This window comes from Lepidochelys olivacea (assembly GCF_965140295.1).
Source record: "Lepidochelys olivacea isolate rLepOli2 genome assembly, chromosome: 14".
Classification (NCBI taxonomy): domain Eukaryota; kingdom Metazoa; phylum Chordata; order Testudines; family Cheloniidae; genus Lepidochelys; species Lepidochelys olivacea.
This window is the reverse complement of record NC_140424.1, coordinates 44,443,027-44,456,297: the sequence shown is the minus strand read 5'-3', so window position 1 is coordinate 44,456,297 and position 13,271 is coordinate 44,443,027. Positions and strand designations below refer to the sequence as shown.

General features: G+C 62.2%; 1 protein-coding gene across 1 annotated transcript; it reads left to right on the top strand.

Moving 5' to 3' along the window:
• Positions 1-8,391: 8,391 nt before the first annotated feature.
• Positions 8,392-12,021, top strand: LOC311530963 (sperm acrosome membrane-associated protein 4-like). The gene is made up of 3 exons (XM_084648030.1): positions 8,392-8,541; positions 10,545-10,658; positions 10,762-12,021. The coding sequence occupies exons 1-3, from the start codon at positions 8,490-8,492 to the stop codon at positions 10,968-10,970; spliced, it is 375 nt and encodes a 124-aa protein (XP_084504156.1). The 5' UTR covers positions 8,392-8,489; the 3' UTR covers positions 10,971-12,021.
• The last annotated feature ends 1,250 nt before the right edge of the window (positions 12,022-13,271 follow it).

The window sequence follows — 13,271 nt, the reverse complement described above, 5'->3', positions numbered from 1 at the left end:
CACCACTTCTGCGCTTTTTGATTTTCATTAAGGGACGGCTGCATGACTTCATGCAGCAGGTCCTCTTTGCTTTCTCGCATACGCTTCCTGATTCTTTGGAGTCTTTCAGCCGTTGATAACAAGGACGGCTGGGAACTCAAGGTTGCATCTGTAAAGCCAAAATGCAACACTTAACAGAGGCAGCATTGTTCACGCCAGACAGAGCAATGATTCCCCCGCACTGAAAGTAGACACGCACAGTCTACACAATGGCAGAATTTGCCCATCCCAAAGCTTGCGCACGTAACCCACAGGAGCCCCAAAATGGTGAGCAAGCACAGGGGCAAGGGGGACTGATTGATTCACGGCCGCACTGTCCTCTGGGTTTCTGTGCCTCGGGGAGAGCCAACAGCGGCAGGGGGCCCCTATACTGAACACTGTCCCCACATTTTCCACAGGATGAGTTTGTCCTGGAAGAAATCTCGCTGCTGAGGGTGACCTGGGAAGCAAGGGAGGGTCTTCTGCGGCAAGGCGGCTTCCGCCCCGGCCCGTCTGCAGCTTGCCTGTGTGCAGCAATGGTCCCCCCGCCCCTCGCGGCACAGTGGTGGGGACATGTTAGCCTGACTGGGACAAGGGCCACAGGGGCTCTCCCAAGGAACCTGCGCAAGCCCATTGCCCAGCTTCTGCATGAGACCTTTGAAGAGATCGCTGAGGCCGATTGCCGCGATGTGAGAGAGCTCATCAACGCCCTATTCCGCATCTAGGCACGCGGCCCTAACCCTCCTCGCCCCAAGAGCCCACCCCCAACAACTTCCTTCCCAAAATAAAAGCCGCTTGCTGGGAACCTCCTCTGGAGTTTGTCCTTCCCCGAGCACCGGCCGCTGCGACTGGCTACCTTCCTCCTGGCTTGAGAACAGCTCCTGGCCGCATCCTGGCTGTCCCCCTCCTCCTCAGCACCCTCGCTGGCAGGGGGCTGCGGGTTGGGAGTGAGGGACACCGGCAGGGCTGGGGGGGCAGGGCTGGGCTAGCAGGGGGCTGCGGGTCAGGAGTGAGGGGCACCGGCAGGGCTGGGGGGAGCCCAGGGCTGGGCTGGCAGGGGCTGCAGGTCAGGAGTGAGGGGCACCGGCAGGGCTGGGGGGGCAGGACTGGGCTAGCAGGGGCTGCGGATCGGGAGTGAGGGGCACCAGCAGGGCTGGGAGTGGAGGGGATGGAGGAGCCATTCTCTGGGGGTAGCTGACATGGGGCAGGGGTGCGCAGTGGTTCCCAGAGCGGCAAGGACCAAACCGAATCTGAGGTCTTCATAGGTTTAGAGTTCCAAGTGTCTGAATTCCACAGCCAGGACTCCTGGGTTCTGTCCCAGCCCTGGGAGGGAGGTGGGGGCTAGTGGTTAGAGCGGGGGGGGGGCTGGGCACCAGGACTCCTGGGTCCTCTTTTTACCTATGCTGCTGACTTACCTAGTGTCTTTAGTTAGTCCCCAGCCCCTCCCTACCCCCCCCAGGGGGGTTATGAATGGCCACCCCATCCAATTTGCTCAGAACTTTCCCTCCAGAGCGTCTCTCTCCCCCAGCCGCCCACACGGGTTCGTCAGGCTGGATCAGTGCCAAGGGCGTTGCCTTGCCCGGAGGGAAGTAGCATGTTTGGGCCACATCTGTGGGGCTTTTGTTCTCTGAGTGGGAGGGGTTTCCTCTTATCCTTGTCAAAACTTTCCTCTCTCTGCGGCAGGATGGGGGCTGCTGGGAAGCTGCCAAGGCTGGGATCCCTCTCGCCTGGGTTTCTTGGCCTGCTGAAGAGAGCCTGGAGCCCTCTCGTCTCTGCCCGTTCTGGAAGCCGGGAAATCTGAGAAGCCACAACACCTCGGTTGTAGCTGAGCCACCCCCCACCCCGCGAGACCCCCCCGAGACAGCTGTTCTAGGTGGCTCTTCATTCTGGAATCCCAGAACGAAGACAACTCTGGCTGCTAACTGAATTGGATTAGAATTAGAATTGAATTTGTTCTAGAATGAGACACCTAGAACCCCGTCTCTCTGGCATCCCGAATGAAGCCAGTCCCATCTGCTAACCGAGTGGGTGATTCACGTGCTCTCGAACGAGGGGACTCCTGGAACCTGCTACATCTGGATTCCAGAATCGAAGCCAGCTCCAGGCGGTCCCATCATTTGAAGTTCCGGAATGAGGAGAAGCCTCGAACCTGGTCTTTCTGGAGTACAGCAAGAAGCCAACCCCAAGTCTGAACAGAATTTTGTAACGGGGTGCAGCACCTAGAACCCAGACGTTCTAGAAGTCAGAAAGAAGGCAACCTTGAGCCACAGGGGACAATAAAAGATCACACCATTGGGTGGTCTGGGTGCTTGTAGGGAGGCAGAGTGGCCTCCGTTTGAACTGGAGAGCGAGGGACCACTACATTCCCTCTGGCAGGCAGAGCCGAATCCGACCCGGCACTGGAAGTCCCAGGGTGGGACAGGAAGTATAAAACCAGAGCCCCAGAGCTCGGTTGGGGCTGGACCACCGGAGGGAGCAGACATCTCTTCCAAGGAGCGGAGATCTTTGCAGGGTCCTGGACGGACACCCGAGTGGAGCTGTGCCCTGCGGTCGGAGGAGATGGATGAGTAGCCCAAGGAGCGGCCAGGACCGCCATCCAAGGAATGCCCCAAGGAGCTGTGGGGACTGCCGGCGGCCGAGAACCCCGAGGAGACAGAGGACCTTTGGACAACAGAGCCCTACGCCCAGACTGTGGTAGGAAGCAGCCCACGGGAACCAGACTTCAAGCCGGTTCTGCGGCCGGAGAGCAAGTTGGTGTGTTTCGGGAGGATCCCCAGTGGTGAACCCATCCGCCATTATTAGGGCCCCGGACTGGGACCCAGTGGAGTAGGGCGGGCCCGGGTCCCTCTACCCCCACCACCATCACTGACCTCAACCCTGGGGTGGCAGCTAAACCCCCTCTTTTTGTCCAGAAGGCCTGGACTGTTTTGTGGGCTCACCCCCAGCCAGGTGGCTGTGTAGCCATAGGCTGTTTGTGCTCCGACTGTTACTTGCTGTCTGCCTGGAGTGAGGCGAAGCGGCCGCCCTCCCTCGAGAGCGAGGGACCACGACAGTGCTCTAGGAGCACCAGGAAACGGGTCTTTCTGGGACGCAGGAGGATGCAGAACACTTACGTTCTGCAGCCCAGAGCCCTTGGTGACTCTGGGCAGCTGGCAGAGTTTCTGAGTGGTCCGACTGTGGCTGGGGTGGACCTGCCATGTTGCCGTTACAGCATTACGTTTCCTAGAATGCAGGGAAACCAAAACGGGCTCTGGGGTTCATGGGGCATTTCTGGACTGGCACAGTCTAGAGCTCTGACTCCTCTGGGAAATCTAGGGTTCTGGAGTCCAGAACCGTCATCTCTCCCGCGGCCTCGGTTTGGAGGCAGCAGGGATCTTTGGGTTCTGGAATTCAGTGCTTCTCAGTGGATCCCCGCCCTTCATGACATTCAAGAATTCAGAAAGTATTTTTTCCAGAAAACGTGGCACCCTAGAACTCTGACTCTCCAAGCCGCACCCTCTAGAACCCAGCGTTTTCTGAATTCCCCATTCAGGACTCTGGGGTTCGATCCTGGCTCTGGGAGGGGAGTGGGATCTAGAGGGTAGTCGCTCTAGAACCCAGAATGTGCGGCCTAGAGCTCTAGAAGCCATGCACCTTGGGGCGATGAGTTCTGGAGCCAAAAATTCCACATACACCAGCTCTAGACATGCTAGAACCCCAGCCCTTTGGTCATATGTGCTCTAGAACACAGAATGATTAGCCCCGTCACTCAACAAATGGGAATGTTCTGTTCCCGGAGGTCTAGAACCCATGGCGTTCATCTCCCCCGGGAACTCTAGGACAGTGTTTTGCACTGACCAGTCCGTGGGCCGGTGCCACTCCCTGAGATCTCCCTGACACCGTTTAGGACGGCAGCAAGCAGGTCCCTGATATTAAAAACGTTGAGAAATATTGCTCTAGAACTCAGAACCTTCAGACATCCAATGTTCTAGAATGTGGGAGCCTTGCCCCCCCTCACCCCCACCCCGGGCCTCATCGTGCATCTGGGAAATCCCGTTAATTCTCCTCACCCCTACCCATTCCTGGGGTTTAGGGGAGAGCACGCATGCTCTAGAACAGTGGGCGCTCTAGAGCGCCACATTCCAGAACCCGGAACACATCACCGCTTCATGCGGACGAGGCAGGAGGGAGCTGGCTCTACACATAGTCAGTGCGGAGTGGGGCTGTTCGAGGCCGGATGCCAACCTTCTACTGCTGCTGCTTAACGGCGTTATTCCGCTCACTCTTGGTTTAGAGGGCTGGGCTCTTGGTGGAGACGGCTGAAAGGTCAGTAGATGCTGCGGGGGGGGGGGGGGAGGGAGGGTGGGGAGGGGACTGCTCAGAGTAGGGTAATTGCCTTCTACTGCTGCCAGCTAATGGAGTCGCTCCTCCAGCTCCAAGATCAGGGAGTGGGGCTGCTGGGGAAGAGAGACCAGCTCGCTGCCGCGGATTTCATCCCAGGAAGCGGCCAATCAGCCGTGGCCACATCGTTCCCCACGCTGTCCTACAGTCCCAAGGAACGGGTGCGGGGGGGTCTGCTGGAGAAGAAACGGCGCTCGTCCCACACTGCGTCTGTCGGCCGAGGGCAGGGCCGCGGGGAGCTGTGCGTGTCCGGCGGAGTTACGGTGAGCTGAGGGTGAGTGTCCAAGGCCGGGCTGGCCCAGGGGGGATGGAAAATGAGGTCCTGTCTGTCCATGCAACGGGATGGGGGGGCGGATTCTAGAGATCCTTCACCCATAGGTATAGGGCAGGGAATGGGGCACGGGGCCTGTCCCCTCCAGGGGGCGCCGGCTCCCATCCGGCCCCAGGGCGGGGACTGGCTGGCTCAGGGGGGCAGGGAATGGGGCACGGGGCCTGTCCCCTCTAGGGGCACAAGACCCTAACATACCTTGTATAGCAACTCCTGGGTTCTACTTCTAATTTGGGACAGGAGTGGGATCCAGTGGCTTAGAGCAGAGGGGGTTGGGAGCCCGGACTCCTGGGTTCTGTTGCAGCACTGGCAGGAGAGGGGGGAGCCGTCTGCCACAGATCCGATGCCGGTCCTCGCTGGGTGTGCCTGGGGTTGAAGCTGGGCTGCGGGGGGGATGACACAAGGGGTGCGGCTGTGACTGATCGTCAGCCAGCTTCGCCTGGCCGGGGGCTGTGGGGTAATCGCAGCTGGGTCATCCCAGCCTGGGGTACCCGGCCCGGCAGGCCTGTCACACGCTCGTCACAGGCCCGTGGGAGAGACGCCCCAGCTCTGCCGGGGCCCCTCACCCCCGCCCCGCAGCCCCCGGCATCCCCCCAGCTCTGCCGGCGCCCCTCACCCCCGCCCCGCAGCCCCCGGTGCCCCCCCAGCTCTGCCGGGGCCCCTCACCCCCGCCCCGCAGCCCCCGGCGTCCCCCCAGCTCTGCCGGCGCCCCTCACCCCCGCCCCGCAGCCCCCGGCGCCCCCCCAGCTCTGCCGGCGCCCCTCACCCCCGCCCCGCAGCCCCCGGTGCCCCCCCAGCTCTGCCGGGGCCCCTCTCCCCCGCCCCGCAGCCCCCGGGGTCCCCCCAGCTCTGCCGGGGCCCCTCACCCCCGCCCCGCAGCCCCCGGGGTCCCCCCAGCTCTGCCGGGGCCCCTCACCCCCGCCCCGCAGCCCCCGGGGTCCCCCCAGCTCTGCCGGGGCCCCTCACCCCCGCCCCGCAGCCCCCGGGGTCCCCCCAGCTCTGCCGGGGCCCCTCTCCCCCGCCCCGCAGCCCCCGGGGTCCCCCCAGCTCTGCCGGGGCCCCTCACCCCCGCCCCGCAGCCCCCGGTGTCCCCCCAGCTCTGCCGGCGCCCCTCACCCCCGCCCCGCAGCCCCCGGTGTCCCCCCAGCTCTGCCGGCGCCCCTCACCCCCGCCCCGCAGCCCCCGGGGTCCCCCCAGCTCTGCCGGGGCCCCTCACCCCCGCCCCGCAGCCCCCGGGGTCCCCCCAGCTCTGCCGGGGCCCCTCACCCCCGCCCCGCAGCCCCCGGGGTCCCCCCAGCTCTGCCGGGGCCCCTCACCCCCGCCCCGCAGCCCCCGGGGTCCCCCCAGCTCTGCCGGCGCCCCTCACCCCCGCCCCGCAGCCCCCGGGGTCCCCCCAGCTCTGCCGGGGCCCCTCACCCCCGCCCCGCAGCCCCCGGTGTCCCCCCAGCTCTGCCGGCGCCCCTCTCCCCCGCCCCGCAGCCCCCGGGGTCCCCCCAGCTCTGCCGGCGCCCCTCACCCCCGCCCCGCAGCCCCCGGGGTCCCCCCAGCTCTGCCGGGACCCCTCACCCCCGCCCCGCAGCCCCCGGGGTCCCCCCAGCTCTGCCGGGGCCCCTCACCCCCGCCCCGCAGCCCCCGGGGTCCCCCCAGCTCTGCCGGGGCCCCTCACTCCCGACCCGCAGCCCCCTGTGCAATGGGGGGCCCCCAGGTTCCCAGCCTTGATCTGCCTCACTGGGGCCCTGGCGTCACCGGCAGCCTTGAGCCCCCGGCCCCAAGCCTGGATCCCCCCCAAGCCCTGACCTCAGATCCAGCCCCCCCCGCCCCCCGCCCCGCCCCAGCCCAGCTCCTCTCCCCGAGCCAGGCTCCCCCCCAGCCCCTTCAGACCCCCGGCCTCAGAGACTGGGGGGAAGGCGTCTCCAGGGCCCCCCCGCCACATTGTCATGGCGATGATGGCCCCGGTGTTGCCATGGAGATGACCCGCCATCCAGGTGCCTTATGACCCGTGTGGGGTTCCATGACCTCTGACCTCTCTGGCGTTGCCACGGTGGGGACCTGCGACCTCTTGAGTGTCGCCATGGCATTAACCTGGCTATGACGAGCACCATGTGGTTGCCACAGTGATGACCTCATGCGACCCATGACCTCCTTGACCTTACCCAACCTCATGAGCGCCCTGCTGTTGCCATAGCAACGACCTCATGTATCCTGTGACCCCACTTGGCCTTTGAACTCTTTGGCTGGGTGACCTCTGACCCCCTGGGGGTTGCCATGGCTGTGACCTCATGTGGCTAATCACCCCCTTGAGGCGGACCTCCCATGACCTATGACCTCCTTGGCGTTGCCATGGCGCTGACACCATGTGACCTCTCACACAGTGCCCACGATGATGTCATCATGGCTGTGACCTCACGGGTCCCCCCACATGTGACATCATGGCTTTGCCTCGCCCACTGCCCACCACCCCCACCCCCATGCTTCAGCCACGGGTCCCCACACCCCGCCCAGAGCCGCGGAGAGAACCCAGGCGTCCTGGCTCCCACCCCCACCCCCGCTGTAACCTCTAGTCCTCCCCTCCTGAGTCTCTGGTGTCATGTCTGTTCTCAGTGTGGGTGTGTTTGTCTATTTGTTTACCTATTTATCCCTGTTTGTGTCTTTGTACCTGTTACTGTGTGTGCGTGCGTGTGTGTGTAGCTGGGGTGTAGCTAAGGCGTGTGTGTGTGTGTACCTGGGGCGGGTGTCTAGCTGGGTGTGTGTGGGTGTGTAGCTGGGGTGTAGCTAAGGCGTGTGTGTGTGTGTACCTGGGGCGGGTGTCTAGCTGGGTGTGTGTGGGTGTGTAGCTGGGGTGTAGCTAAGGTGTGTGTGTGTGTGTGTGTGTGTGTGTGTGTGTGTGTGTGTGTGTACCTGGGGGGGTGTCTAGCTGGGTGTGTGTGGGTGTGTAGCTGGGGTGTAGCTAAGACGCGTGTGTGTGTGTGTACCTGGGGGGGGTGTCTAGCTGGGTGTGTGTGGGTGTGTAGCTGGGGTGTAGCTAAGGCGTGTGTGTGTGTGTGTGTGTGTGTGTGTGTGTGTGTACCTGGGGGGGGTGTCTAGCTGGGTGTGTGTGGGTGTGTAGCTAGGGTGTAGCTAAGGCGTGTGTGTGTGTGTGTGTACCTGGGGCAGGTGTCTAGCTGGGTGTGTGTGGGTGTGTAGCTGGGGTGTAGCTAAGGCGTGTGTGTGTGTGTGTGTGTACCTGGGGGGGGTGTCTAGCTGGGTGTGTGTGGGTGTGTAGCTGGGGTGTAGCTAAGGCGTGTGTGTGTGTGTGTGTACCTGGGGGGGGTGTCTAGCTGGGTGTGTGTGTGTGGCTGGGGGGGGTGTGAATGTGTAGCTGGGTTGTAGCTGGTGTGTGCGTGTGTCTGTGTGTAGCTGGGGTGGTTTTCTGTGTGTAGCTGGGTGTGTGTAGTTGGCATGTAGCTGGGGCGTGTGTGTGTCTGTCTGTCTGTCTGTAACTGGTCTGTGTGTAGCTGTGTTGTGTTTGTGTGTGTTTACACCGAGTCTCCCGGCATTCCCGACTCTCTCTGAGTCACTAGGCGTCTGCCTATATTTATACCCCTCTGCGATCATGTGTCCTGCCCCCCTTTCCAGCTCTCCCTGGCACCATGCCCCTGTCACACCCACTCCATGTGTGTGTGTGTGCCAATGTATATATATAACGGCACAGCTCACAACCGGAGTGCCTCCCCTCCAACTGCCCAGCCCGAGGACTGTCCGATCTTCCACCCCCACGACGACCATGGGCAAACTCCTTGTTCTGTGCCTGGCCGCCCTGAGCTTTGTCGGGATCGGTAAGCCCCCAGCCCTGCCCCACACGAATCCCCCCCAATTCCCTCTCCTCCCCTCGGAAAATCTCCCCGTTCCCTGAGTCTTTGCCAGGTTCCCTTCGGAGCCCGGGGGGGAAAATGTGCCACTCAACAAACCAAACTGGGGGGGTGGGGGAAGAGCGGCTCTGAACAGTGCTGTTCAGAAGTGGGGAAGGCGCCCTTTCCCCCCCCCTTTAGGCCTGGGGTTCAACGGCCTAAGTGCCCCACCAGCCATGGGGTTCAGAGGGGCTCGTGGGTTTTAGGGATTACACCCCTCCTCTCTCTGGCTGCAAATTGGCGAAGATTCACCCCACCGCTGACAACAATCTGGAGCTGGCAATAGCCCAGCCCCACAACCTTTCTGCTAGCCCCCAAGTCTGCCTACTTCCCAGCCCCCCGAGTCGGCAGATGGTCCCCCAAACTCGTGGATTTAATTGAGGTCCCAGGATGTAGCCAGAACCCCCCCCAACACACACACACTCACATTTTCTGTGGGAAACTGCACCCCCTTATTTTTGATTACCCCCTAATTTCCCCCCAGGTCGTGCCCCGCCCAACAGACTCACCCGCGACCCTGATTTAACCTGCCTTTAAAAATTGTCTCCCTCGCCCGGATCTTGCACCCCAGTTTCTTCTTGGGGAGCTGGCCCTGAGAGAAGAGGGAGTTTAGTAGGATGGAGGGGGGCAGGCTGGGAGCCAGGACTCCTGGGTTCTCTCCCTGGCTCTGGCAGTGGGGTGAGGTGTAGTGGTTAGACCAGGGAGAGGGGGCTGGGAGCCAGGACTCCTGGGTTCTTTTCCAGCAGACAACTCCCTTTCTTCAACCTACAGTTTGGAAATAGGTCGGGGCGAGATTGTTTTCTTGCTTCCTCACCAGTCCAGGCGACGCACCAAGCTCGGCTCCTCGGACCAGCGCCAGCCCCAGCCCGGGTCGCCCATCCCTGCCATTTCCCATCCAAGTGGGCATCTGGGAGATTTCTTGCCCTCGGTCCAGGCTCAGGCAGGGCGCTGGCCAGAGGTGGGGGGGACCCAGAGCCCAGGGAGCAAGGGAATTTCTGTGCAGCGGATACACACCAGGGACACACACACACACACACGCCTGACACACGGGGAAGGAATCTGGATTTGGTTTGGACTTGAGTCCAATTTTCCAGGCTGGGCTGTTTTTCCCGTGATTTGAAATCTCGCTTGCCAAAATACACCCAGCTTTTCATGGGTGTGTTTTGTGTCCTTGTGTGTGTGCCTGGCTTTGTGTCGTGTGTTCTGCACTGGTTCTCTGTGGCGTGTCTCCATGGCTTTGTGGACGTGTTGTCGTGTTTGGCATGCCTGTGTTTGTGCCTCGTTTGTAGTTGTGTGCCTTTGTGTTTTGTTTTTCCTTGTGGGGTTTTGTATGCCCATGTTTGTGTTGGGTGGGTGTGTCCTTCTTGGCGTGTTTTTGCGGGTGCCTTTATGGTTGGTTTACAGCTGTGTATTTTGTGTGTTTGTGTCATGTTTCGGATGGCTGTTGTGTGTACCTGTGTCGCTTCCAATGGTGTGTGTGTGTACACACACATCTCTTTGTAAGGCTATCCCTGTGTTTGTGTGGTGTGCAGCATTGTGCTTGGGTGTTGTCTGTGTCTATACAACTGTGTTATTGTGCATCTCAGTGTTTTTAAATAACTCCTGTGTGTTGAGTGAAAATCATTGGGGTACCAAGGTCAGGATGCATGTGAATTCCAGAATCAAGCTGTTTTTAAAGGGGCAGGGCTAAATATAAAACTGTCATTAGCTATCCCACTTCTGGCACCAATGCTAGTAAATCTGATCCCACTGCTTCCACCAATGCTACAGACACTGAGCCCATCTCTGCCACCAATGCTATGGGATCCAATCCCGTTTCTGGCACTGATGCTACAGAATCCAATCCCATCCCGGCCACCAGTGCAGCCAGCTCTGCACCCTCCCCCGAAAGGAGATAGACTTGGTCTCACCCTCTCTCTCTCTGTTCCCAGGAGCGGCCCTGCAGTGCCTGAAATGCGACTTCACCATGTTTGACATCCCCTGCCACACCACCACTGTCACCTGCCAGGACGGGCAGCTCTGCGCTGTCATCCGGGGCCGTGCAGGTAACACCCCGCCCTCCCCACTTCTCTCTGTCTCGTGCCCTCATTTTCTCTCCCTCTCCATTTGTCTCTTTTTAATTTCCTCTTTCTCGCGCTCTCCCCACAGCCGGCCGCAAGCTGATCATGAAGAAGAACTGCGTTGACAAAGTGAAATGCAACACCAACGACTCCTCGACCTGGGCAGGCATCACCTACAGCACCTCCTACGAGTGCTGCGAGGGCGAATTCTGCAACTCGGCCGCGGGCGCCGGGGCCCAGCTCTCCCTGGTCGCAGGGCTGGCCATGCTGGGTGCCTGGCTCACCCGGGCCCTCTAATCCCTGCTCTGGAAGCCGGGAGGGAAGAGGAAATAATTTCTGTTGTGGGGCAAAAAAAATCCAGCCTGACATTGCCTTTAAATAGCCCCGCCCCTTTTCTTCTTAAAGGGGCACTTGTTAGCCAGAGGTGAGACCCGATCTTTGGCCTTTTCTTGGTTGTCTTAAATCATTATAACCTGGGGAGGAGGGGGACAGACCCTCGGGGGTCTGTCCGGAGAAGGAAAATTTAGCCCCCTTTCTTTCGTGGTGGCCCCTGGAACTTTTTCACTCGTTCATTCTATTTCTTTTCTGTCAAGTCTCACTCTTGGTCTGAGCTCCCCGTTGCTGCAGCCTCCAGCCCCGAAACCGGCCCCAGCTGGCGCACTGCCATTTTTGTGTAACCCACCCCAACAACAACAACAACAAATACCAGGCGAGCAGCTGAATTTCCCACCTGTCCCTGCCGGCTCCCGATGACACGGGACTGTCAATGAGGGAGCCGCGGCCTGCGGACAAATGCACTTTTCAGAATGGGGTGCTGCGGCCCCGGCCCCTGCTTTGAGCCCCCTCGCTGCAGCTGACAATGCCCCATTGGTGGGAGAGGTGGGATCTGCAGGGGCTGCAGCCGGGGCCAGACGCCCTGGCTCCGGCTGTCCAGGCCCCTATATTCCTCCCTCTGCCTCCCCCCCTTCCCCAAACATCTGGCCCCCATTGTTGCAATTGGCCGCACCCCTAGTGCTCACTGGCACGACAGATATCTGATGTCCACTGCCTTCCGCACTGGCCCCGCCCACGCCTGGCCCCACGTCTTCGCCCGGCTGCGGGGCTGGCGTCGGGGTAGTGAACACCCGGAAGGAGCCTGGGGGGAGCGGGACGGGGAGGGGCTCTGCTCTTCGTCCCGACGCCCACGGAGCTTGGGCAGGGGCTAGAGGGGGCCGGGAGTGTTGACCCCACACAATGGCACGGCAGCTCGGTGCTGCCCCCTGCTGGCGCGGGCAGGATCAGCGCCTCGGCTTTCTCTGCTCATGTTCTCCTGAAACGCGTCCAGAATAAATCCTGTCTCGGCTCCGAACGCCCGGCGGTTGTGACTTTGTTCCTCCTTCACTCCCAACCCGCAGCCCCTGCTAGCCTGGCCCTGGGCTCCCCCGCCCAGCCCTGCCGGTGCCCCTCACTCCCGACCCACAGCCCCTGCTAGCCCAGCCCTGCCGGTGCCCCTCACTCCCGACCCACAGCCCCTGCTAGCCCAGCCCTGCCGGTGCCCCTCACTCCCGACCCACAGCCCCTGCTAGCCCAGCCCTGCCGGTGCCCCTCACTCCCGACCCACAGCCCCTGCTAGCCCAGCCCTGCCGGTGCCCCTCACTCCCGACCCACAGCCCCTGCTAGCCCAGCCCTGCCGGTGCCCCTCACTCCCGACCCACAGCCCCTGCTAGCCCAGCCCTGCCGGTGCCCCTCACTCCCGACCCACAGCCCCTGCTAGCCCAGCCTTGGGGTCCCCCCGCCCCCATCCTCAGCTCTCTGAAATGCCCCGTGGGTCGGAGCTGGCTCGGGCCGTGACTCAGAGCTGTGCTGTTGTGTTGTTCACACTGGGCGCGTGAGTGAGGGGAGCAGAAATTCCCCATGCCCGCCCAGCCCTGCCGGTGCCCCTCACTCCCGACCCACAGCCCCTGCTAGCCCAGCCCTGCCGGTGCCCCTCACTCCCGACCCACAGCCCCTGCTAGCCCAGCCCTGCCGGTGCCCCTCACTCCCGACCCACAGCCCCTGCTAGCCCAGCCCTGCCGGTGCCCCTCACTCCCGACCCACAGCCCCTGCTAGCCCAGCCCTGCCGGTGCCCCTCACTCCCGACCCACAGCCCCTGCTAGCCCAGCCCTGCCGGTGCCCCTCACTCCCGACCCACAGCCCCTGCTAGCCCAGCCCTGCCGGTGCCCCTCACTCCCGACCCACAGCCCCTGCTAGCTGGGCTAGCTCCATGCCACACACGGAGTTAGCGCCCGGAGCCGGGCGTGAGCGGACAGGCTGGGAGCTGGGTTGCGGGGGGTGAGATTGTGGAGACGGGCGCGGAGATGCTGGGTGCGTCTGTACTGGTGAATCTGTGCGGCGTGTGCCTGTGAAATTGTGGCCCCGGGCACGGTGAGGTTGTGTTGTGTGCGCCCGGCGGTTGTGACTTTGTTCCTCCCTCCCTCCCGACCCTCTGCCTCCTTGGGGAGCGTGTGGGGCAGGGTGCAGTGCAGTGGTGTGTGTGTGCGTGTGCACAGGGTGTGCGTGCGGGGCAGGGCACGGTGTGGTTGTGTTGTGTTGCCGCACCATGTTGTGTTGTGTGTGTGT